This window comes from Vombatus ursinus, unplaced genomic scaffold (assembly GCF_900497805.2).
Source record: "Vombatus ursinus unplaced genomic scaffold, bare-nosed wombat genome assembly UNPS02014826.1, whole genome shotgun sequence".
NCBI classification, from domain to species: Eukaryota; Metazoa; Chordata; class Mammalia; order Diprotodontia; family Vombatidae; genus Vombatus; species Vombatus ursinus.
The window spans coordinates 9,648,555-9,673,114 of record NW_020954604.1 but is presented as its reverse complement, the minus strand read 5'-3'; the positions used below and the strand labels follow the sequence as shown (position 1 = coordinate 9,673,114).

Genomic DNA, 24,560 nt, shown 5'->3' with positions numbered 1-24,560 from the left:
GTGACTATAAAGTTGACCCCGATTTCTTTGTATTTCCTCACCTTGTGATCGCTGTCATCTTCTCTATTCTCAAGGTATCTAGGGACTGAAGTCTGGGAGACCTCAGTTCAAATACAGCCTCATACAAAAAAAGGGGGGGGCGCAGCTAGGTGGATATTCACTAGCTGTGTGACCTTGGGCAAGTCACTTACCCCCTTTGCCTCACCAAAAACAGAACAAAACAAATACAACCTCATACACCAGCTGTGTGAACTTGAGTAAGTTGTTTACCTCAGTTTCCTCATCTGTAAAATGGGGCTAATAACTGCCTCCGAGGGTTGTTGCGAAGATCAAATGAGATAATATTTGTTAAAGTGCTTAGCACCGTGCCCGGCACATAATAAGCATTTAATAATGCTGTTTCCCCTTCCCTTTCCCTTGCTTTTCAATATTCCCAGCTCCCCTCTTTTCTGCCCCCTGACTTTCTTTTCTACACAGGATGCCTTTCCTGTGCTTACTGACCACCTTTCCCCCAACAGGTAGAGCCTTTGGTGGCAAGACCATGATGTCCTTCAGTGGGATGGCAGCTCATCTTGGGAGGGGCAAGCTTTGGTCTGAAGGTTTGGGGAGGTATGACAAAGCTGGTCCGTATCTAAACCAGGACTATGAAGGGATTAAGGCACAATGCCTGCAGAATGGGCAGCTGTTCAGAGACCCATACTTCCCTGCCGGTCCAGAAGTTCTTGGCTATAAGGAATTGGGGCTCTCCTCAATTCAAACTCAAGACATGGAATGGAAGAGGCCTCAGGTGAGCAGTACTCCTAGCCCTAATGGTTCTCCTTCTGACCCCAACACTTGTGCAACACTCCAGTCCTATCAGCTCAATTCCACTCTTTGATTCCTCCCCTTGGCCAGACCAGCCATGCCCTCAGTAAGATCTTACTTCGGTATCCCCATTCCAGCCAAACCTCCAGGGACTTCCTTAAAACATCCTCTACTTCCCAGATCCCAACAAGGGAATAGTTCCCTGAATGGAGGAATGGAGGAGGGGTCTGTCTGGGATTCTGACCTCCTTTATTCCACAGGACATTGTAGATAGCCCTCAATTCACCTTGGATGGAGCCACTAGGACTGAAGTTTGCCAGGGGTCTCTGGGTGAGTTACAGGAGGTGAAAATAATTGGGAGGGGGGCAGATTTGGGAGTAGATGACCTTATAGGGAAGGAGAATTTCAACATTTCCCTAAAGCTAGGGAAAACCTATTACCCAACCCCAAATTGCCTCTTCTCTCCCATTTTGCCCTCTCCCTTCCTGTGAGGCATAGAGGAGTCCCATGACTTCCCAGAAGCTTTGAATGATTGTCTCAGAGCCTCTCCCAGAAGGCAGCCAGCCACCTTGCCCTACCCTGTGTCTTCAGTTTGGATTCATCAGGCACAAAGAGGAAAATCTGAAGGAGGGAGTCCTGGGATGTGTATATAATAGTGAGTGGGAAGAGGTGTAGGGTGTCTCAGAATGGGAAGTAGGGAAGGCTGAGTCACCCTCCACTCTACCTGCCTCCTGGCATTGGGGTTGGGTGTCATAGCAGGGCAGGGAGTAAGAGTAAGAGGAGTATTTCATATTCTTCTTCCCACTCCCACCCCCATAAGAGCCCATGTTCTAAATTTCATAGAAGTTATAGAAGAGAAGCTGGTCTGCATGGGTAGGTGAAGTTTCTGCACTGGGACATACTTATACCGGTGATTAGGTTACATCAACCTAAAAATAAAATAAAAATACAAATACAAATACAAAATACAAAATATTTTTAAATAAATAAAATATAAAAATTTAAATTTAAAAATGTATTTATGCATGCGTGACAGGTTTAGTGACCTTGAAATTAGTAAGAATTCTGTTCAAATCCTGCTTTTTGACATATACTAGGTATATGACTATGGGCAAGAGGCATTCCTTCTCCCTACCTTTGACAGCCAGGACTGGCCCCAATCCATAAATTTCCCTTATTCAATCTACAGTATTCCCCAGCCCTTAATCCGGTTAGCGTCTCAGCCTTCCTTCCTTCCTTCTGCCTGCTGCCCCTCTGGGCCCCTCCATTCCAGATCCTCCTTCCCTTCAGCAGGCCTGCTTCAAGTAATGAATAAACTATGGTATCTTTTGGTGAGGAAGTGGGAAGAACGCATTTGGGTCAATGGATGAGACAGTTTCTTACAACCTGACAATGTTCATTAAAACAGAGATGTGGGATTGCAGCTCTTCCCTTCCCCCCCCAAAAAAATCCCTCCAAACCTCAGCTGAGTTTCCATTCATTGCCGTTGAGGGGCTCCTGAGAAAGGGCCAGGGATTATTTTCCTTTTAGATTTGACCTGCCTAAGGGTTTCTCTGCGTCTGAATTACTCTAGTGATAGTGGAAAGTGGAAGGTAAAGGATGCGAAGGGAACCACAGAGAATCTAGACCCACGCCCTGAAAGTCTCTGGCTCCATATGCTCCCTCCATTCCTACTCCTTCATTCTTTGAGCATTAGGAGGAGGAAAAAGCAGGTCTCTGCTCTCCTTCACCTGTTGTTTCATTCCTCTCGGCTTCTCTTTCCTTCCTTTCCTCTTCCTTCCAAGTGATTATGGAGGCTGATTATGAGGCTAATGTAATTATTTATGCTAATAAATAGTAATAATATAAATGGTAATAATAAATGGTAATTAATGGTAATAGAATTGTAATAATGGTAATAATAAATGGTAATAAAAATAATAATGGTAATAAGTCAATTGTATCTTATGGTGGAAAGCATATAGTGTCCCTGTTGGTATCTACTTAGCAGTAGATGCCTCCGTCCAGATCTTTGGCAAACCCTTACTCCCTGCCAAGGTACAGAAAAGACTAAAAGGCAGAAGAGAGGGCTCTGCCCATACCTTCTCCTCACCACATAGCTCTTAGACCAGATTCACTATTCTCTTTTTGTAGCTTTATCTCCTAAGGACTCAGCCAGAAAGAGACGAAGGCCCTTGGGCCACTATTTACTATTTTTAGACCTACGAACCAAAGTGAACTTCCAAAGCTAAGTGTCTGAACTCTGGACTCTCAAGATAAACAATCTAGCTTTGATTTAGGATTATTGATTTAGAATCAGAAAAGGGATTTCTGTCCCTTGGCAAGGAAGAGGGGCAACTAGGTGGCACAAAAAGCACCAGCCCTGAAGTCAGGAGGACCTGAGTTCAAATCTGGCCTCAGACACGTACTAGCTGTGTGACCCTGGGCAAGCCACTTAACCCCAATTGCCCCCCCCCAAAAAAAGTCTTAGTGCAAGGAAGGGTGGTTTTCCAAGGAGTTGGTCCTTTCCTTGAGGAGCTGGCCCTCAGGTGAGACTTAGGAGAAAAAGGTGTGCGGAAATCTACTTTGCCAACTTTTATCTTCCTCAATATCTCTCGTTCATGCCTACCTGGGCCTCCAGTAAATCTGACCCAAGAATCCATTTGTGGGGACGATGTGGATTTTTATTAGCATTCTCCAGTGTGGGTACCTTGGTCAGGTGGGAAAGGATGTGGATTCTGCTACCATGAAGCCTGGGGTCAAAGGGCACAGAGATAGGGGAGTGATACCCTTGCCAGCCTATTTTTCTCTCTCTCCAGGGTACTGCTGGCTCCTTGCTGCCATGGGTTCCCTCACCCTCCAGGAAAAACTGCTCTACCAGGTGACAAAGCTTCCAGGAGGACTACGCAGGCATTTTCCACTTTCAGGTAATGTCAGTTGTATATCATGGTGGATAAAAGGCTGCCCTTCAAGTCAGGCAGACCTGGGCTAAAGTCCTGGTTAAAGTCCTGCCTGTGACACACACTAGTTGTGTGACCCTGGTTAAGTCATGTGTCTCAGGCAATTCTCTTAATCCTGTCAGTTCCTGATTTGCCTTAGTGGAAGATATTTCCACACTGAGAGTTCTCTATGACAATAAAAATCACAACTTGACCTAAAAAAAATGTGTATACTTAGAAGGGAGGAACAGGGAAGAGAGGACTATGGCTTAGCCTTGATGTCAAGAAGACTTAAGTTTAAGTCTTGCCCTTAAAATACCATGACCATCAATTAGTCAAATAACGAATATTTATTAATATGTTTCAGGGACTGTGCTGGGTCTCAGGGATACAAATACAAGAAATGAAATAATCCCTACTCACAAAGAGCTTATATTCTAATGGAAGACAAGTTTGTGTTTGTGGGTGTGTATGTGTGCGCATGTATATATATGTATGTACACATATACATATATACACACATACATATATGCACACACACATGCATACATATATGTATATATAGAGAGAATGTATACAAAGTAGTTAAATCCAAGGTAGTTTGGAAGAGAGGGCACTCATAGTTGGGAGCATCAGGAAAAGGGCTCATGTTATTGGTGCTTAAGCTGAGACTTGGGGGGAAAAGAGGTTCTGTGAGCTAGACTGTGAACAAATCACTGAGTAGTGTCCCTCCCAGGCAACTCTGCATTGGTTAAGAGAGTTTCCATGTGGGAAATTCTCTACTCTAACAAAATTAACAATCTAGACTGGGAAAAAAATGTATACATACTTATATATGTGTATATGTGTGTATATATACATATGCATACACTTTATATATACATATGCATACATTATATGTAATTATATATGCTCACATATACATCTACATGCATATATGCATACATACATATACATAGATATATGTATGTGTGTATGTGTGTATATATGTGTATATATATAATATGTATATAAAATTTGTACACACATGCAGAGCCTCTTCCATTTAAGACTTCTTAGATATCTCACCATGGTATGAATAAGACTCTGGCTTCTGAAAGCTCTCTATACTAGCTGAGCTTGAACTAAGCAGGAGAGATAGAAAGAGAAGCAGCTGAAGGAGCAGCTAGGTAGTGCAGTGGATAGAGCACCAGCCCTGGAGTCAGGAGGACCAGAATTCAAATCCGACCTCAGATAGTTACTAACTGTGTGATCCTGGACAAGTCACTTAACTCCACTTGCCTCAAAAACAAACAAAAAAAGAGTAGGGGCTAGGAGGAGACTGTATCTGTCATCAGAGGACCAATGTCTGAATTAGAGAAACTGCATCTTCAGATGGGTTGCAGGATAATGAATTTTTCTGCCCAGGCAGTTCTCAAGACCAACTATTACGTCATAGAGGTGTTTCACTCTTCAATGGAAAGGGGAGTAGGAGCTGAACAGATCTCTCTTTTTTTAGCTCTATTGGACTAGACTTTGTTATTCTTTATTATTATTATTATTATTATTATTATTTTACTGAGACTGCAATAGTGTCCATATCTCTTTTAACCATTTTATTAATAGGAGTTTGACTGCCACACCAGTCTGAAAGAGAGATGACAAAGTGCCATAGAATCCCTATGGCCTTTTCTAAATGATGGAGTCCATTTTATTATTGGGTTGAAGGGGAGATAGGGCAGGAGTTTTCCCTCAGAAATTTCTTTTAAGCCAAGTAGTACCAAGAGCATTGGCTTTCACCTCTTGCCTACTCCTTGAAGAAGGCTGGACAACGCAGAAGGCAATGCTTGGACACAGGGAGGGTCCTCCTTTGGTCTCTCTTAAGGAAAAGCAGGGATTTTCAACCAGATTGAGTTAAGAAAGCTTCTTCAAGGTCCAGTAGTAACCATGAGGGCTTTGGTCTTCTCCCTTCTCTCTCCCCCCCCACCCCCGCCCAATTTCCCTTTCCTCCAGGAACACCAGGGAAGGGAGTAGGGTGATCTTTTACGGGGCCTACCACTACTGTTGGTGGCCAAACCACTTCAGAATTTCTAAAGCATCATTATCTGTTAGAAAGTATAAGGAATGAAGCAGCTAGGTGGTGCAGTAGATAGAGCACCAGCCCCAGAGTCAGGAGGCCTTGAGTTCAAATCCAGCCTCAGACACTTGACATTTACTAGCTGTGTGACCTTGGGTAAGTCACTTAACCCCATTGACTAGCCAAAAAAAAGAAAGAAAAGAAGAAAGAAAGAAAAAAAGAAAGCATAAAGAACTTAAACAGATTGAGTCACAGAAGCTTCTTCCAGAACCATTATTCAATCTGGTCCTGTGGGGAGAAAATTGGGTAGGTTTCTGGGATGAAGAAATTGACATCCACATCTCTAGGGGTTCTTCTGACTCTCAGCAATTTTGGTCTGGGGAAAGTCGAGGGGGCGCTAGGGTTGCCTAAAGAAGATGGGATCCCTGCCATAATCCCAGCCTTGAGTTTAGCTGGGAGAGAAAACCTAATGCAGGAAAAATATATAAGACAGTATGTGCCAAAGGATATATGTGCTATGTAAATTAATGAAAACTCTCTAGGCTTTCAGAAAGAGCAGAGAGGTCTGCTTCAAGCAGGGGAGCAAGAGAAAGCTTCCCTTGTTTTGGTCTCTCTCTCAGCAATTTAAAGGTCTGGGTGCCTTGGACCTGACAGAGTGCCAGAGAAAAGGAGACAAGGTCAATGACCTTCCTAGAAAAAAAACTATAGCAGTGGATAGAGCTCTGGCCTTGGAGTCAGGAGGACCTGAGTTCAAATCCGGCCTCAGACACTTAACATTTACTAGCTGTGTGACCCTGGGCAAGTCACTTAACCCCATTGCTTACCCAAAAAAAATAAAGAAAGAAAAGAAAAAAAAACTATAGCAGAGACAACCTCAAAGCCACCTCCTCAGCTTTCTGCCAGTTCTACTGAGATATGGGACCCAAGTATAGATGGATGGAGGTGGGAAGGGCCTGAGCAATAAGGGCTAGACCAACCCACCCAAGTCTGGATTGTCAGTGGTACCTCAAAGGAGTTATGGACAAAGGACAGATACACAGGTGAACTGATCATTAATTTATGAAATTATGAAATGAGGCAGGTACATCTGAATCTTTGGGTACCCATGGGCAAAGACCATGATGGTAGCAAGGAGTGGGGCTATAATCACTCTTAATAAGGCACAGAGGGTAGGGGGTGGCAAAAGGCACAGACTATACAGAGACAAGTGGTAAAAAGGGGTACAGAGGCAGACAGCATGGGGACAGGGAATGGGGTGGTGAAGGAAGGTAGGCAATGTGAGGAAGGGGATGAGGAGGGGATGAGTGACTTATATAACCATGGATTGGAGTTGGGAGCACTTGAGCATCATGAACCCTTAGGAGATGCAAATGCTCTGGGGGCAGCAGTTTGAGGTCTCATTTTTACAGAGTTTGGAGAGGGAGGAACAGAGTAACTCTTATCTGTGCCACCAGTTCATTAACATATCCAAATAACGGCAAAGTTGTTGGTAAAACTTTATTTTTTAATTTAATTTTATTTTTTGGCAAGGCAATTGGGGTTAAGTGACTTGCCCAGGGTCACACAGCTAGTAAGTGTCACGTCTCTGGTCTGAGATCAGATTTGAACTCAGGTCATCCTGATTCCAGAGCCAGTGCTCTATCCACGGAGCCACCTAGCTGCCCCAAATGTCCATTTTTTTTTTTGCTTTTTTTTTTTTTTTTAAGTGAGGTGATTGGGGTTAAGTAACTTGCCCAGGGTCACACAGCTCGTAAGTGTTAAGTGTCTGAAGCTGGATTTGAACTCAGGTCCTCATCAGTAAAACTTTAAAGTTAACATGTCCACATCATTTCAAAATTATATGCACCAATCGGTGATCTGCTCATCTTCACTGTGGAGGTCTGGAATTTATCTGAGATTTATATCATAGAATGAAAAGGCCCGGACAGCAGCCCCTAGATGGCTTCCCCTGATTCAGCACGTAGCACCACGATGTGATTTTTTGGTTAATATATAATACAATTTGTAAATTATGCCCCTTTGATCTTTGGGATAGTTTGTCCATGACTTCCAGGTTCCCCTTTGCTTACTTCCTGCTATTGTCTCTTTATACTGGCTACTTATAAACTTACTATCCTGACTAGAAGTAGGGGGATAGGGGACAGGCGTGGGGGGTGAAGGGAGTGGTGATCAGGGGAACCTGAACAACACACAGTTTTAACAAATGGGCTAGTGGGCTGGAACAGGCAGGCCCCAAGAGTCCTGGTGAGCTGCGATGGCCCCAAAAGAGCCCAAGGCCTAGCTAACCCTGATAGATACTCTAATGGCCAAACTTACAGGTCCTTGAAATAGAGGAAAGGACCTGAAAGCTTAGAGATCATCTATTCCAAGAGTTCTTAACCTGGGGTCCATAAATTTGTTTTATTGATGTTTTCATATTTAAATATAATTGATTTCTTTTGTAATCTTATGCATTTCTTCTTCTTCTTGGAGGCAATTGGGGTTAAGTGACTTGCCCAGGGTCGCACAGCTATTAAGTGTCTGAGGCTGGGCTTTGAACTCAGGTCCTTCTGACTCCAGGGCCAGTGCTCTATCCACTGTACCACCTAGCTGCTCCAATCCTTTGCATCTAAGCATATTATTCTGAGAAAGCGTCCATAGGCTTCACCAGATTGTCAAAGGAGTCCATGACACACGAAAAGCTCTAAGAATTCATGATCTAATCCAACCCTCTCACTTTACAGATGAGGAAACTGAAGTCCAGATGAGGTAACTGAAGAGGAAAAATGATTTGCCTAAGGGCACACACTGAATTAGTTACAGAGCTGAGACCAGTCCTGGGGTATCCTGATTCTCAGTTGCCAGGGGGTTGGTGGGGCGGTCAACAAAAGTGATGTTAAAGGTGCCTGACTGGGAATCCACCACCAGGAGGAGCTCTGGCTATAGACTCTTAGACAGGTAGAGCCCTAGGTCCTTTCACTGATAGCTATCTCTGTGCCCACAGATCTGGCAGTTTGGGGAGTGGTTACATGTGGTGGTGGTTGATCTGCTGCCCACAAAAGATAACTGTCTAGAGTTTGTGCATTCGGCTGAGATGAATGAATTCTGGACTGCCGTGCTGGAGAAGGCCTATGCTAAGTGAGTCCCCAGTTTGGGGAATCCTCAACAATGCATTGCTCCCCTGGCCCTCTCACTCCCCCCAGTTACTCACTTTCCTCTATTGTATCTCTGGTACTCAGGTACCAAACCTTCCAATGGAGTGTCTCTCTGGTTCTTCAACCCTCCAAGCATCCCTGGTGCTGTCCTTGCAGTCAGGGACCACACTTTGTATCCCCAGTGCTTAATACGATGCCTGGCATACCTTGATACTTAATATCCACTGTGCCACCTAGCTGCCCCAATCCTATGCATCTAAGCATATTATTCTGAGAAATCTTAATAAATGCTTGTTGACTGACTAACTGTCCTCTCCATATCCACAGGGTGAATGATTCATATGAAGCTCTCACTGGGGGCACCTCAACTGAAGGCTCTGAGGACTTTACAGGGGATGTGGCTAAAACATACAACCTCCAAACCCCCCCCAAAAACCTACTTACTCTCATCCAGAGGGCCTTACAACAAGGGTCTCTAATTGGCTGTAGTACTGAGGTAAGAGATGTTCTTATCACTTTCTCTACCATGGGGGCTACCCAACTGTCCCCAACACTGATTCACTTGGATAAACATTTAAGATTTTTTTTAATTAATGAAAACCCACCTTTTCTCCTTTTTACTTTCCCCATTTATTGAAAAAGAAAAATACAACCCTTGTAACAAATATACATAGTCAAGCAAAATATATTCCTGCATTGGCTATGTCCAAAAAATGGATGTCTCATTCTGTAGCCTGAGTCCATCACCTTTTTGTCAGAAAGGAGGTGAATAACATGCTTCACCAGGAGTCCTTTCCTCTGGAATCATAGCTGGTCATTGAATTGATCAAAGTTCTTAAGTCTTTCAAAGCTAAACAAATAGTTGTTAAATACCTTATAGGTGCAGGGTACGGTGCTGGCCTAGGTCCCAGAGGATCATGCCCTTCTTGTTGACCCCTGGAATGTATGTGGAAAGGAAGGATAGGGGATAAGTTGGTTTTCCTTTTTAGCCTTCCCTTTGAGAAGTCATTTGACCAGGCAGAGTCAAGATGGCAGACTAGGGGCAAGTAGTATAGCTGAGCTCCTCTCCAGAAAACTCTTCCAAACAGATCTAGAAAATGCACCAGACCAAGTCCTGAAGGGGAAATACAGAAAAAGTCATAGTGACTCATTTATCTATCCTAGTTCAGCATAGAGAGAAAGACAAAGAGATCTGCAGACGCCGGGGACAGGGTTGGACCAGGAGTATACTTTTTTTTTTTGAAAATTCAGAGTTTAATTTTGAAGGAAATTTTTATGTTCCATACAGTCTATAGGAGAAAAATTTCAAGTTTTGAAAACTCATTTGCAAAATGAAATGGCTTTTGAGAGATTGCAGATCTCTGGAGGGTGACATTCCAAACTCAATGACAATGTGAATCAGGAGGATGATGGGAAGGAGCACACTTTTCACAGATCGCTCCAGCACCCAGGGAAAGACCGTATACCAGGGCAAGAAGTCCCAGACACCATACCAGGACATCTCAATGGGGACAAGGGCCAACTGGCACTATGCAGTTCTGGGTCAAGAATCCAGGGTGGACTAAGAAAGAGATCTGAGCAAGGGGAAGATATTCCTGGGTAGGCAGGCCCTGGCCCATGCAATGAATGTACTGAAAAGAAGATGAGGCTCCAAAGAAAATAGTAGCAGTAGGGTTCAGACCCTAGGAGCAAAGCCAGGTCTCACTTCTAGCATCTAGCCCAGCCTCTAAAGGAATAACCAGGGCAGGAATCCCAGACCAAAGGGGAGCCTACAATTCCATTACTATGAACCAACAGAGCTTTCCAGCTGAGTGATAGGGCTGAGGTCCAGCCACAGTCTACTATTGCTCAGACCAAAATCCAGGTCAGAAATTTGCAGAGCTTAAACCAGGAGGGAAGCAGACTATTCCCTGAATTAGTCCACTTTACTAGCACTGAAAGCTTGCAAGACTCCAACTGAAATAACAGAGTATTTAATAACCTGAAGAAAGCAGCCACAAGACCAATCCAGATCTTCTCTCCAGAAGTGCCACAGATCCTAGCCCTAACATCAAGTCTGAAGTTAGGAAAGCAAGCTGGAAGAATGAGCAAACAAACAAAAAAAGAACAGCACCATAAAAAGCTATGGCGGCAGGATGTTCAAGACACAAATACAGAAGAAAAAAATGATTACAAACTATCTTCAAGGAAAGTCTCAGAGCAAAACACAGCTTGTGCATAAACTCAACTAGAATCATGGGAAGAGATGAAGTAAGAGTTTTTAAAAAGAGTTTTTAAAAGTATAAGTGGAATAAGAATGCTTGCTAAAAAAATTGAAAAAGATATAAAAGCTATGGAAAAAAGAATTGGAGAGGGAGTTATCAGCTTGGCACAAAAAGTACAAAATCTTAACCAAGCAACAAACCCCCCGAAAATTAGAAACAGAGGCCAATAACTCCATGAAGCAGCAAGAAATATTAAATAAAGTCAAAAGACTAAAAATATAGAAAAAATGTAAGGTATCACATAGCAAAAATTGATCTGAAAAACTGATTGAGGAAAAAAAATTTAAAAATCACTGGACTATCTAAACATCATGACCAAAAAAGAGCCTAGACATTCTATTTCAAGAAATCTTTGTGTGGGTTGTTTTTTTTTTTTATTATTACTTTGAGAAATCTTAAAAGAAAGCTGCCTGGATCACTTAGAACCAGAGAGTAAAGGGAAAATAGGAAGAATCCACTGGTCAGCAACTGAAAGAAACCCCAAAATGAAAGCTTTCAGGAACATCATAGCCAAAATCCAGAGCTTCTAGGTCGTAGAAAAAACTACTGCAGCAGCCAGAAAGATAGAATTCAAGTACTAAGGAGCTGTGGTCAGGATCACCTATGATTTAGCAGCCACCACTACAAAGCAGTGGAGAACTTGGAATACAATATTCCAGAAAGCGAAGAATATGGGCTTACAACCAAGAATAACTTACCCAGCAAAAGTGAGTATAATTTTACAGGCGAAAAACCACAACTTCAATGAAATAAAAGATTTTGAAGCATTCCAGATGAAACTAACAAAGCTGCATAGAAACTTTAAAGTTCAAACACAGGAGGGCAGAGAAACCTTAAAAGGTAAATGTGAATGAGCAATAATAAAGACTAAACAAGGAGGAAACTGCTTACATTTGAATACTTGAAGATGATACATGTGTCTGATCCCTACCATCCTCCAGGGTAAAGGGAACACAATTAGACAAGACCTGGGAGTGGTTATGTTATGTCTTGATGATCTTAAAAGAACAATGGAAAGAGGGGAAGAGGAATGCACTGGGGTGGGGGAGAGAGAAGAAGAGGAAGGTTAGGAAAATTATCTCACATAATCAAGGTATAAATAAACATCTATACAAACAAAAAGGGAAGAGGATGAGGTTAGCAGCTGATACGTCAGCTTCCCTATCTTCTGAACTGGTCAAAGGAAGGAAGAATATATGCACGCATACATGTGCACACACACATACACACACACACAGAGTTTAATATAGAAATACATTTCACTCAATGAGAAAATAGGAGGGAAAGGAGAGAAAGAGGGAGGGGGAATTAGAAGGAGGGTAGATTAAGGAAGATTAAATCCTAAGCAAAACAAATTCCAATATGTAGAAAAACATATTTAGTTTTTTTAAGGTGGCAAAGAATGAGAATCTGAGGGGTGCCCATAAAATAAGGAATGGATGATAAGAGATAGAATGTGGTAGAATACTATTGTGTTAAAAGAAATGAGGAAGGTTTCAGAGAAATCTGGGAAGATTTGTATGAACTGGTGCAGAGTAAGGCAAACAGAAGCAGGAGAAAATGTATACAGTAAAAACAATATGATAAAGGCAAACAACTTTGAAAGAATTAGGAAGTCTTATTAGACTAACTACCAACCACGATTCCGGAGAACTAATGATGAAACATGCTACCCACCTCCTGAGAGAGAGGAGAAAGACTGATTTATTTTGGACAAAGTCAGTATGGAAATTTGTTTTGATTGATGATACATGTTTATAATGGGTTTTATTTTTCTTTTGTTCTCAATTTTTGGGGGATGGGGGTGGGATGGGAGGGTAAGAACGTAGATTTTTGCTGATTAAAAAATAGCACTTATATACTATATATAACATATAACAACACATACACTTATAAATAAATATATATGATATATATGAATGTGTATGTGTATATGATGACTTTTTATATATGTATATACACACACACACTTTGATGTTGTTCAGTCATTTCAGTCGTGGCCAACTCTCTGTGACACCATTTGGGGTTTTCTTGGCAAAGATACCGGAGTGATTTGCCGTTTCTTCCTCCAGCTCATTTTACAGATGAGGAACCTGAGGCAAACAAGGTTAAGTGATTTGCCCAGGGTCACATAGCTAGCAAGTATCTGAGGCTAGATTTGAACTCATGAAGATGAGTCTTCCTGATTCCAAGTCCAGTGCATATGTGTGTGTATATGTGTGTCTGTGTGTGTATATATATTTATATATATATGGGTATATGTGTGTATGTGTGTGTACATATATATGTATATATGCATATATATATACATATGAAGTTGTCTGACCATGGCCTTGGTACTAAAGCAAGACACCCTACTATTTCCTTCAATACAGTGATTTCCAAAATAGACTACAATAATAAAACAACAAATGTTTATTAAGTTCCTGCTTACATACAATGACAACAGCAAATGTGTATTCAGTCAATAATCAATAAGTATTGATTGTGCCCATTGTATGCTAGACACTATGTTAGGCACTTGGGTTACCGCTATAAAAATGAAACAATTCCTGACCTCTAGGAGCTTACTGTATATACTACTATGCTAAATTTCGAAGGGATAGGGGAAACAGGAAAGGAAGAAGAGTATTTAGATAATACATGTTGCTACTTTCACATAATTTCCTCTTTTGTGGAAGCAACCATAATACAGTATGTACGGTGGAAACAATACTGGCTATGGAGTCAAAGGACCTATGTTCAAATCCCACCTGTGAAGCCATCTGTGTGACTTTGGGCAAGTCACTTAACATCTTGGGGTTTTAGTTACCTTATTTGTAAGACTGGGGAGATGTTTTGGAACAGATGATTTCTGAGGTCCTTTTAAGCTCTGTTATCTTGTGATCCTCTGAACCACTATTACATGATAAGTATATTAGGTATAGAATTGAGGACTAGGAGAGGGCCAAGGGTAAAGGTCATTACCTCCTGGGGAGAAGAAGGTTCTTTCTGATTCCTGATTTGCAAGAGTGGTACAAATCCTACCCCTTAGACCCTAATGACATGGTCCCGTGGAGAGAATCAGGGCCCAGGCATCTCTCCAAAACGGACTCTCTTCCCTCACTCTCCTTCATATAAGACACAGAAGGGACTCTCTACCCCACAGGACACAGGTGCCCTGGACTTTCCTACGTGGGAAGGAAATTGCCCACATTTGGGGTCAGGACCATCCTCTCATCCATCCTTGGTTCCACTAGGCAGGACCTCACTTGTACCTAGATGCCTGTACTTAGAAGGAGATGGGAGAAGAGGAGAATGTGAGGAAACCTGTGATCCTGGCACATTCTCTCCCCAGTCCCAACTCCCTCAGCTTTACCTCAAGAAATCCTACCCTGAAAGCACTGAGCTTAGCACTATTCGCATCCTCTAGGCCACAAGGGGCCGGACAGAGGCTGTGACTTACATGAAGCTGGTGAGGGGCCATGCTTATTCAGCGACTGAGCTTAAGGAGGTGAGCGCTGACCCCATGATCAATCAATCCCTAAGCATTTATTAAGTGTTACTATGTGCCAGACACTAAACTAGGTGCTGGTGATACAGTTAGAAAGATTCAAATAGCCCCGATTCTCAAGGAGCTCCTATTTTGATGGGGAAAATAAGTATACATGTAAATATGTTCAAAGTATAAAGAGACTATATACAAAGCAGTTAATTTCAAGATAGTTTGGGAGAGAGGACATGAGCAGTTCAAAGGATTGGAAAACTTTTCATGCAGAAGATGGTATCTGAGCTACATTTTAAAGGGACAGAGAGACCATGGGGCAGAGATGGAGAGGGAGGATATTCCATTGTTTCCCCTGACTTCTGGAAGAGGCCCTTTGTGTTACTAAAAACCCTCTACCACCAGATCAACTACCAGGGCAGAACAGAGAACCTAGGGGCAGCTAGGTGGTGCAGTAGATAGAGCACCAGTCCTGAATTCAGGAGGACCTGAGTTCAAATCCGGCCTCAGACACATAACACTTACTAGTTGTGTGACCCTGGGCAAGTCACTTAACCCCATTGCCTAGCCAGGGGTGGGAGGAAGGCCATGGAACTGGTAGTGATTGGATTCTCTGCTTTTGTGCTTTCTTCTCCCACCCAAGCCCAATATATCCTTCTCATATTTCTTGCAACAGTTCTCATACCTGGAAATCTGTAACTTGACCCCTGATGCCCTCAGCCAGGACAATCTCAGCCCATGGCACAGCACACTCCCTGAGGGCAGCTGGCACAAAGGCAGCATGGCAGGAGGTTGCAGTAATTATCCTTGTGAATGGGAGAGACTGGGAGGAGAGGGCAGGGGAGCCCAGACCTCTCTGAGGGTGTTCTGGTGAACAGAGAGATGGCAAAGAATCAAGGGCCATGGGATGGGGTGGCTGTGGTCATGCGGATTGAAAAGCAGAAGAATAAAAATTGTTCCCTAGGTAGCAAAAGAAACTCACTGGACTGATTGAGAGCTCCCTAAAACTTTCCTTCTGCCATTACTATCTCCGTTTTATTCCCCATTTCTCTGTTGGGGGCTTTATCTTCTTTTTCTCTGACAATAGTGTGATTGAGCACCCAACCTACCTGTGGATATGGAATTCAGGACTTAAATAGTAAGGCAAACTTCACTCAGAATCCATAGGATTTAAAACTGGAAGAGAGCTCAGAGATTATCTAGTCCAATCCCATTATTTACAAAGAGAAAACTGAGGCAGCTGCGAAATTCCCTTTTCCTTCAAACCTAGGGAGTTTTTTCCTCTTAAATAATTTTTATTGACATCTCTTGTTTTTATATTGTCTAAATTTCCTCATGTATCCATGCTGATAAATGTTTAACTGGCTCTTCAAGGAAAAAGATATCTGTGTGGCACACTTTTAAGTTTGATTTACATCATTATCATTTTCTCCATCCTTTTCTTAGGTCTAGACAATTAATAAAACAAGAAATTGAGACCTAATTTGTTTCATTTGCTGATTTCCAAGATGTAAATGCTCACACTGAAAATTTAATAATCTGTTTTCTCAGGCAAGCATTATTGCATGTATCTCTCACCCTCACTCTTCCCAGAGAACAACTCCATAAAAAAGAAAGAAAGAAAGAAAGAAAGAAAGAAAGAAAGAAAGAAAGAAAAAAGAAAGAGAAAAAAAAAGATGGGCAGGCAGGACAGGGTAAATCAGCAAAACCTATCAATATATTAAAAAAAACTGACTATATTTAATTTTCCACAGCTTTTAACCAACCTGTGCAAAGAAGTTAAGGAAGATATCTTCTCATATCTCTTCGTTGGGGCCAAGTTTGTTCTTTGCAATTTTGTAACATTCATTTCCTGTTGTTTTGTGGTAGTTGTTCTTTACATTTACATTTACATTGTTGTAGTCGCCGTGCATATTGTTTTTCTTGGCTCTGCTTACTTCACTCTGTGTCAGTTCATGGAAGTTTTTCCGTGCTTCTCTGTAGTCATTGCATTCTTCATTCCTTACAGCACCATAACATTCATCTATCACGTTTTGTTTATCCACTCTGGGAAGGTTTTTTGTTTGTTAGTTTGTTTTTATTTTGTTTAATTCCATTTATTTTTTTTATTCTGAACTTAAGAAATAAAACAAGCATTTCCATTACAAAGTGGAATAGAAAAAAAAAGAGGATTGCACCTGAAACTGCAGAACTATTATGTACAACCTTCCATTCCTTTTAAATAAACAACACTTATCATGTAACTTTTTTCCTCCCCTGCCTCCACCCTAGAGATGGTTACCATTAAACATATATATGTATATGTATATATACATACATACATATGTGTGTATGTCAGTTCTTTCTCTGGTTGCAAAAAATATCTTCCTTCACAGAACCTTTGCAGTTAATTTGGATTTTTATAAAAGTCAGAATGACTTAGATGCTCAAAGTTGTTCTTAAAACAATATTGCTGTTGCCATATACAATGTTCTCTTGGTTCTGCTTATTTCACTCTTCATTATTTCGTGCAGGTCTTTCCATGTTTTTCTAAAATCATTGAGCTTGTCATTTCTTATAGCAGAGTACTATTCCATCAAGAACATATCCAACAATTTGTTTAGATACTCTCCAATTGACAGCCATGCCCACAATTTCCAGTTCTTTGCCACCACAAAGAGAGCTGCTATAAATATTTTAGAACATATAGGTTCTTTTCCTTTTTCCCCAGTTCTCTTGTCAAACAGACCTAATTGTGGTATTTCTGGGTCAAAGGGTATAGGCAGTTATTAAACTGGGTATAATTTGAACATAATTCCAGATCACTCTCCAGAATGGTTGGATCAGCTCACAGATCCACCAACAATAAATTACGGTCCCAGTTTTTCCACATCCCCTCCAACATTTATCACTTTCCCCTCCTATGGTTTTATCCAATCTGATAGGTATAAAATGATATCTCAAAATTGTTTTAATTTGTATTTCTCTAATCAATAATGATTTAGAGAATTTTTTCACATGACTATAAATTGTTTTGATTTTTTCATCAGAAAACTGTTCGTATCCTTTCACCATTTATCAATTGGGAAATGACTCACATTCTTATAGATTTGACAAAGTTGTTTATATATTTGAGATATGAGACCTTTATCTGAGGAACTGTCTATAATAATTTTCCCCAGTTTTCTGCTTTCCTTCTGATCTTGGCTATATTAGTTTAATTTATACAAAACCTTTTTTAATTTAATGTAATCAAAATTATCCATTTCATATCTCACAATGCTATCTCTTGTTTGTTCATAAATTGTTCACCTATCCATAAGTCTGACAGGTAATATGTTCCATATTCTTAAATTTTCTTGTAATATCTCCCTTTATATCTAGGTCATGTATCCATTTTGACCTTATCTTGGTAAATGGTGTAACAGATTGGACTATGCCCAATTTCTGCCAAACTGCTTTCTAGCTTTTCCAACAATTTTTTACCAAATAATGAATTCTTGTCCCGAAAACTTAAGTCAAACACTATATTACTATATCTGTTTGCTGTTGTAAATTGTGTGTTTACTCTGTTCCACTGATCTACCTTTCTATTTCTTGGCAAATGCCAGATAGTTTTGATAATTACTGCCTTATAATATAGTTTAAGATCTGGTACTGCTAAGCCTTTTTCCTTTACCTTTTTTCCCATTACTTCCTTTGATATTCTTGACCTTTTGTTCCTCCAAATGAATTCTGTTATTATTTTTTCTAGCTCAGTAAAATAATTTTTGGTAATTTAATTGGGATGGCATTAAATGTATAGATTAATTTTGGTAAAATTGTCATTTTTATTATGTTGACCATGCATACCCATGAAGAATTAATATTTCTCCATTTATTCAAATCTGATTTTATTTGTATACACAGTTTTTTTTATGATTTTGTCCATCTAGTTCTTGGGTTTGTTTGGCAGGTATACCCTAGGTATTTTATACTTTCCAGAGTTATTTTAAATGGAATATCACTAGGTATCTCTTCCTGCAGGATTCTGTTTGTGATATTTAGGAATGCTGAGTATAGAAATCTATCCTACCCTATAGGAAAATTGAAGGGGAAGGGGATAAGAGAAGGGGAGAAGAGATAGAAGGGAGGGCAGATTAGGGGAAAGGGTATTCAGAATGCACGCTGTCTTAGGGTGGAGGGAGGGAGGAGACGGGGAGAAAATTTGGAACTCAAAATCTTGTGGAAGTGAATGTTGAAAACTAAAAATAAATAAATTAATAAAAAAAGAAAAAAGAAAAGAAAAAAAAAGAATGCTGATGAATTATGTGGGTTTACTTTATATCCTGCTACTTTGTTGAAACTGTTATTTCAATTAACTTTTTAGTTGAGCCTTTAGGATTTTCCAAGCATATCATCATAGCATCTGCAAAATCTAATAGTTTTATTACCTCATTCCATATTCTGATTCCTACTATTTCTTTTTCTTCTCTTATTACTATTGTCAGGATTTCCAATATAATATTGAATAATATTGGTGACAGTGGGCATCCTTGTTTCACATCTGATCTTACTGGGAAGGTTTCTAGCTTATCCCCACTATAAATAATGTACGCTGATGGTTTTAGGTAAATGCTTCTTATCAATTTAAGGAAAAGTCCATTTATATCCAAACTTGCAAGTGTTTTTAGTAAAAATGAGTGTTGTACTATATCAAATGCTTTTTCTCTATGTATTGATATAATCATATGATTTTTGTTACTTTTATTATTGCTATAATCAATTATGTTAGTAGTTGTCAAACCATCTCTGCATTCCTGGTATAAATCCAATATAGCCATAATGTATAATCTTTGTAATATATTGTTATAATCTAGTTTGTTTTTTAGCAGAACACATCTCTTTGTTTAAATCGCTAACTTCTAACCAAACACTTGATACTAGCTGTGTGACCCTGGGCAAGTCACTTAACCCCAATTGCCTAAAAAAATAAAAATAAAAAAAACCACTAACTTCTACACTCACACACACACACACACACTAACCACCAGCTCCTTTCATTACACAACTGCGTTCTGGATCAACCCCCAGTTTAAGGTTTAGCTGTTAGAGGTCAATGATGACTCAGATGACGATGACATTGCCTGTAGCTATCTGAATGCCCTGATGCAAAAGAACAGCTGTGCTCAGCAGAGTAGGGGTGAGGACATTCACAACATAGTCTTTATTGTATATGAGGTGACCTGAGTCTGGGCATTCCTCCACTTTTCACCTTACGCCCAATACCTTCCTCTTCCTTATACTTTTCAATATTGTTCCTCCCCAGAAATTAATATAAATATTACTCATTTCAATATAAGATTTGCAAAGCGTTTTCCATATAAAACCCCTGTGGCATAGTAGTGTAGTTCATACACCCACCTCCAAATAATAAGTCTACATCACAGCTGCATACTTTCCAACATATGTTCTTCCCCCCTCCAAATTATGTGATTTCACATAATTTTTTTTTACCTATTTTCCCATTTGCTTCTCATAACAACCTCATGAAGTGTTTTTAATCCCCATTTTATAGATGAGGAAATGAAGGCTCAGAAAAAGGAAGCACCTTGCCCAAGATCACAGAGCTAGTTAGTGACAGAGCCAGGCCTAGAACCCAAGGGTTCTGATTCCCAGTTTATTCCACCCCTCTCTGATCTTCATCGTCTAAACCAGGGCATTAACTTTATGTGTGTGTTGGGTGAAGTCTTCTCAGAATAATGTCTATAATTTTTTTAATGATAAAGGATTGATAAATTTGATTAGAGGTTAGTGAAAATGAAGATGTAAATTTTTCCCCATCCAAATTCATAGACCTCCTGAAATCTAGTCTGTGGAATCGGTGTTAAAAACTCTTGCTCAAAATACATGGAATGTGGGGAAGGTTTGCAAGCCCTCTCACCTTTAATAATGAGCATGGTGCTTTTCATATATTAGACACTTATTGTTTGGATGAATGCATGAATCATTGTGGCCACACATGGTTATACTTGTCTTTTCCATTGTACCACTGTTAAATCCCTGCTCCACATAGGGTGTGCATGTGTCAGAACACACATAATGGACAGACACACATATACGGGAATACCTTGTTGTCTTTAACCTTTCTGAAGTGGCACTCACCCTAAGGTAAACCTTTCCCATTTCCTGACTCTGGACTTTTCACACCTTTTAAAGACATGGCTCAGGGGACTCCCAGTAGGGATCTCCCAGATTCAGAGCTATGGGGGAAGGAGGGAAGAAGGGAGAGAGAGAGAGAAAGAGAGAGAGAGAGAGGAAGAAAAAAAGAAGAAGAAGAAGAAGACGATGGAGGAGAAGGAAGAAAAGAGAGGAAAAGAAAGGGAGGGAAAGAGAGGGAGAACAGGAAGAGATATTTTAAGTCATCTGTCCCAGCCCTCATCTCTGAGGCCTGACCCTCCCTCTTTCTTCTTTCCCCAGGTTCCACAGGAGGTATGGAAGACATAGCAATGGGCTTTAAACAGGCTGGCACTGAGTGGGGGCATATATCCCCCCCTTTCAGCTACAGTGGAGATTTGGAGGACAAATGGCTTGTCTTAGAGAGACAGGGGACCTATTACCATTTTAAGTTGGACAAGGAGACCTCACCAACCCCTGGTTTCACCTTATCTTCTTTCTTGTGAGTTTCTACTGAAACACGGCCTTGAACCCACTTAAGCTGAAAGCTGAGTTTCCCCTTTACTCTCCCCAGAGTGGCCCGTCCTCATTGCCTATGCTATACCCACGCTATCCCTGCTGTCTAGTCCGCTGCTGTGCTCAGTCCCCCACCCCATCCTGTGCCCGTGCAGTTGCAGGGCATCAGTAATATACACTTGAAGAAGGATTTCTTCCTTAAGAATCTGTGCATAGCCCAGTCTGAAAACTTCACCAGCCTGAGGGATGTTTGTGTCCATGTTCAACTACCTCCTGGGGAATATATCATTGTGCCTTCTACCTTCCAACCCCACCAGGAGGCTGACTTTGTGATTCGAGTCTTCACTATGAAATGTAGCAAACTTCAATGAGTCCAAGTCTGACTGCTTGCTCTCCCTCTTCCCCTCCCCCTTGCCCCAGAATTCTAAGTGCTTGTGTGTATGTGTCCACCATTGCTCCAAAGTCACAGAGAGGCACATTTGGCTTCGATATAGGGAGAAACTCCCTGATGATGAGAGCAGTCCAAAAGTGAAAATGGCTGCCCTGAGAGAGGCATCTCATGCCTCCATGCCCCCATCAGCAGAGGTCTTGCTCCAGGTGCTAGTATCCCACTATTCAGATGAGAACATGAGCATCAGTAGGAGACCATTTATTATGTTGTAGAAGGGTGTTTCTGTTGAAAATAAGGCTTAGATTAGATGGCCCTGAGGCCCCATCCAACTCCAAGAGTCTGTATAACAGAACATAAACTTTCAGAATCAGAAAGAATGTTTCATACCAGCCTGTTTTATAGATTATATGTGTATATATATATATATATATATATATATATATATATATATATATGTATACCTCTTATTTTATTGATGATGAAACTGAGGCCCAGGGAGAAGTGCTTTACTTGAGGTCACACAGCTAGTTAATGTGAAAGCTGAGATTAGATCTTGGGTCTATTGATGTCCAATCTAGTACTTTTCCCCCTCTATGTGGGCTGTCCTAGACTCTTTTCCCCTCCTCCAAAAATCTTCAGCCTCCTATATGATCCTTGACCTACTCCCCTTATCCCTAAATCAACTACTCCTCAATTTTCTCCAGGCAGTTAGATTATAATCTCACTGCAGCACTGCCTGATCTGGTAAGGGGAGAAATGGGAGAAGGGGGGAGACTGAAGAATTGTGGGGTGGGGCTGTGACCTAGAGCCCTGGAAAGTTCACCACTCCTTCATTGTCCCTCTGCCCCTAGGAGAAAATTAATGAGGGTGATGTGGAAGAATCCCTTTAGGAAATATTTGAGCAACTAGGAGGAGAGGTGAGAAGGGGTCAAAGCTAGGGGTGAGAGAGTAGGAGATTCAAGCAATTCTTTATGGAGCTGTCCTTCTCCTAGGGGATCCCTTTTCTCTCTGTTCCCCTTGACCTCCGCTCCCTCCCTCCAGACTGATGGCAGTGGTTACCTGAACATGGTGTAGTTTCAGGTCCTGTGGAACAAGATTCAGAAGTGGCTGATAAGAAGGGGGTAATTGGCAAGGGACAGGCTGTGTATACATGTGTATCAGGGAAAGTAGGTATCTAGAGAGTTTGGTAAGGTAAGTGAATTAGGCAGAGGCAAGATATAGGGTTAAAATCCCCTCTCCTCCCCCACCCTACCTCACTAAAGAAATGACAGGAAGGGGCTGAGGAAGAAGAGGGATGAGTGGACTAGCTTCATCCCAAGAACATCCCAAGAACAAGGGGGAAGGCCTGCACTTGGTGTGAAGGAATGGGAGAACTGGGAAGGAAACTTACTTTCCTGCTACTCTTCAATATTCTTCCTGTCCATACCCTGATTAAACACACACAACACACACACACACACACACACACACACACACACACACACACACACAAAAGCAAAAGCTTTTATTTTGATAGCACTTCTTAGAGTGCCTTCCACACAAGACCCCTGTGGGTCATGCACACAAGACCCATTCCACTACACCTTTGGGAGAGAGGAGGCCTCCTCTGTGGGCCTTACTGTCCATCCAGACTACACTCCCCTGTCCCTTCTCTTTCATTGTCTTGTTTTCTATCCCCTTCTCGTTGCTGCTGGCCATACCCTCTTCACCCTCAATCCACCCTAACACATCCCCTATGCCCTGTTACCATCCATCTCTCTGTCCCACCAGGCCATCTTCCTCAAAGATGATCCAGATAAGTCTGGCATTATGAACTCCTATGAGATGGGCCTGGCCATGGAAGCAGCCAGTGAAGAGGGCAGCCTGGGGGCCTGGGGATACAACTCTGCTTTGGTTGGAGGAGGGTGTTGCAAGGTTGTTTCTATGCAGGGGAAAGGTTGGGAGGGGAGAGTTCTTCCTTACAGATCTGAGTGATGGAGCAGAGTTTAATTTCTCCTACTCCCCCATCTCCTTTACTAGGCATCAAACTAACAACAAGTTGCTCCAGGTGCTAGTATCCCACTATTCAGATGAGAACATGAGCATCAGTTTTAACAAATTTGTCTGCTGCCTTGTCAAGCTGGAGGCCATGTACTGTGAGTCACTGAATTCTCATCCCCACTTTCATATTCTCCCATTCCAGAATCCTTCAGTCTGCCACAATACACAGTTCCCATCCCTGGCCTGGCACTCTAATTCTCAAAACATGACCTTTCTTAGCCCGTTCTCTACCATCTATATCTACCCCACTCCCAGGCCCGAAGACTGCTCCTTTTCTTTCTTTCTGTCACACAGAACATCTAAAGAGGCTCCCTTAAGCTTGACCCAGGCTAGTGAAGGTTGAATGGAAAGGAGGAAGGAACCAGGATTCCTGTTAGCTTCCAGACATGCATCTTAACCTCTTACAGGCTCCCAGTTATACCCTACACCATGTTCAACCTTCCTTTTCCTCCCTCCAGGATTTTTTGCTAACATGGATGTTGAGAATACTGGTCAAGTTGTCATGGACCTACTCCAGGTATGGGCATTGGGTTGGGAAGCAGGTAGGGGAAAACTTCTTCCTTCTAGGTGGGGACCAATTGCAACTTCAGGGTTTCATTCCCTGATTGGCCACCTTTCTTCATACAGTGGATGGTATTGACCCATGTGTGGATAAAGGAGCCCCAGGACCTGCCTCCTGTCCCCTAGAGTGGCAAAGGTGGGGGCCCAGCTGGAACTGGAAATAAAGAACTGCCCTCTTGTTACCCTCATTCCTTCTACATGTACAAGTTGGACATGGAACTGGGTTTGAGGAAGGAAGTCAGACAGACATCTGGAGC

At 41.6% G+C, this 24,560-nt stretch overlaps 1 protein-coding gene across 1 annotated transcript; it reads left to right on the top strand.

Moving 5' to 3' along the window:
- Positions 1-541: 541 nt before the first annotated feature.
- Positions 542-22,776, top strand: CAPN11 (calpain 11). The gene is given in 14 exon segments (XM_027838360.1): positions 542-787; positions 1,065-1,134; positions 3,603-3,666; positions 3,668-3,710; positions 8,762-8,895; positions 9,240-9,417; positions 14,589-14,669; positions 15,304-15,469; positions 19,690-19,859; positions 21,099-21,110; positions 21,467-21,682; positions 22,411-22,446; positions 22,554-22,619; positions 22,744-22,776. Coding segments are annotated over 14 exon segments (1,515 nt in total).
- The last annotated feature ends 1,784 nt before the right edge of the window (positions 22,777-24,560 follow it).